The sequence below is a fragment of the Lepus europaeus genome, chromosome 4 (assembly GCF_033115175.1).
Source record: "Lepus europaeus isolate LE1 chromosome 4, mLepTim1.pri, whole genome shotgun sequence".
NCBI lineage: Eukaryota > Metazoa > Chordata > Mammalia > Lagomorpha > Leporidae > Lepus > Lepus europaeus.
Window position 1 is genome coordinate 93,799,260 of NC_084830.1, and position 1,878 is coordinate 93,801,137.

General features: G+C 40.5%; 1 protein-coding gene across 1 annotated transcript; it reads right to left on the minus strand.

Annotated features, from left to right (window-relative positions):
- Positions 1 to 429: 429 nt before the first annotated feature.
- On the minus strand, positions 430 to 895 carry LOC133758182 (destrin-like). Its single transcript, XM_062189381.1, has one exon. The coding sequence runs from the start codon at positions 856 to 858 to the stop codon at positions 430 to 432; it is 429 nt and encodes a 142-aa protein (XP_062045365.1). The 5' UTR covers positions 859 to 895.
- Between the last annotated feature and the right edge of the window lie 983 nt (positions 896 to 1,878).

The window sequence follows — 1,878 nt, forward strand, 5'->3', positions numbered from 1 at the left end:
GAATTCATGTTGGCTCTCTGCTCACCTGTAACCAGAGGAGAGGATAACTACACCAGCCTGTTAGAAGATTAAAGGAAGTGGATTTTGCAAAATACATCATAAAAGGCTCTTAGAACTCAAAAGTAGGGGTTTTTTTTAGCTCATCAATATATCATTTTATCATTTTCATTAACAAAGCACATTACAATGGAGCCCTAATTTGCATTGAAATTAGTTGCTACAAGACACTGCACATTCTCCTGAGGACACACCACCACTTCCAAGATGCAAGGTCACTCTCCAAACAGTCTCCCCACCTTTGAGTAGCAAGCACACCGCAGAGACAGGAGCTGCTTCCATCGGCATGCCTGAAATAGTGCTTATGCAAGATCAGCGTAAATCGTAAGTGGACACAATTTTGAGGCAGTCTTCATTACACACTGGGTAGGATTAAAAGATTGGCCCATTTGCTTGACATTCATGTTTTATCCCTTGGAACTTCTTTTTGATTGCATCCTTGGAGCTTGCATAAATCATTTTACTTTTCAAAGGTGCTAGTTCTGGTGCCCACAAAAAAAACATCAACTCTTCTTTTCTGGATTCCTTGGTTTCAAAGCCGGCATCATACAAAGCACAGCGACGATCTTTTTCAGGAAGCATTCCTACAAAATGCTTGAAAGGATCGGTTATGGTCACACCAACATCTCCAGCCAAGATCTCCTTGCCTTCTTCTACAATGATGAACTTTTTGTCTGCACTGAGACAAAAAATGACAGCCTTCTTTCTCTTCTTGATTTCTTCTGGTGTGGAGCATTTCCGAGCTTTCATGTCATAAAATATGCGACATACTTCATCAGCAACTTGTACTCCTGAGGCCATCTTCGCCGCTCCAGTCACAGGAACGCGGGGGTGGGAGCCGGACGGGCGCCGAGTCTGCAGAGCGTAGTCCTCACGGAAGCGATACCGGGAGACTGAGCACGGAGCTGACGCGGCAGCGCTCAAAAGTAGCTTTTATGCTGATTTTTGCATGACTAGTGTTGTCATTATTTTACTTAAATTGAGATAAAAGACTAGGAATTAAGTACCAAAATTTCATTTCAGAATTATAGTAAAACACAATTGTAATTCTATATCCACAGAATAAAGTGTGAAATTAAGGCAAATTCAGAGAACAAATTTGTGGGAACTGGAAATCAAAATCAAGACCATGCATCAGTAGCTGGTAAGTGTGAAGAGAATGTGGTTTGGCATGGGTTAGCCACTTTCCTGGACAGAATTCTGGTCAGACACCAGATCTGGGCCCACAAGCTTGAAGAAGGCCAAGATGAGAAATGAGATGTGAAAGGAGTTTATTAAAACTCTATAATTGGAATACCCAATTATCCAAGGAAACTCTGACGTCTATATTCAAATGAAAAACAACCATGGCTGTACCACCTGAGAAAAAAGATTGAATTATCTAGAACTAGGAAAGGAAATTGACCTACTACAAAGTTTGAGGCATTTTAGGGAACTTGAATGTAAGCAGCAGCCCTCACATGTACCCTCCAAGTAAAGCTGGCTCCTTGCATTTCCCTGCCCACACTTGTGAGGTGTCTCTATCATTTTATTTCCCATAAGAATGCATTAAAATGACTAGGAAGCTATCAAAATACAAAAACAAAAAAATGATATTTTAAAAAAATAATTGTTGAGATGAAATTGTCTATTTTTAAATCTGTACATGTTCAATACAGATTTAGTTTTTTAAAAAAATATTTTATTTGAAAGGCATAGCAGCGAAGACAAGAAGGAAAAAGAGAGAGAGTGAGAGAGAGAGAGGTTTTCCATCTGTTAGTTCACTCCTCCCATAGCCAACACAGCCAAGGCTGGGCCAGGATGAAGTCAGGAGTGCCGGGG

Excerpts from the sequence above, each read along its gene's own strand:
- LOC133758182 (XM_062189381.1), bottom strand. The coding sequence starts at position 858 with ATGGCCTCAGGAGTACAAGTTGCTGATGAAGTATGTCGCATATTTTAT.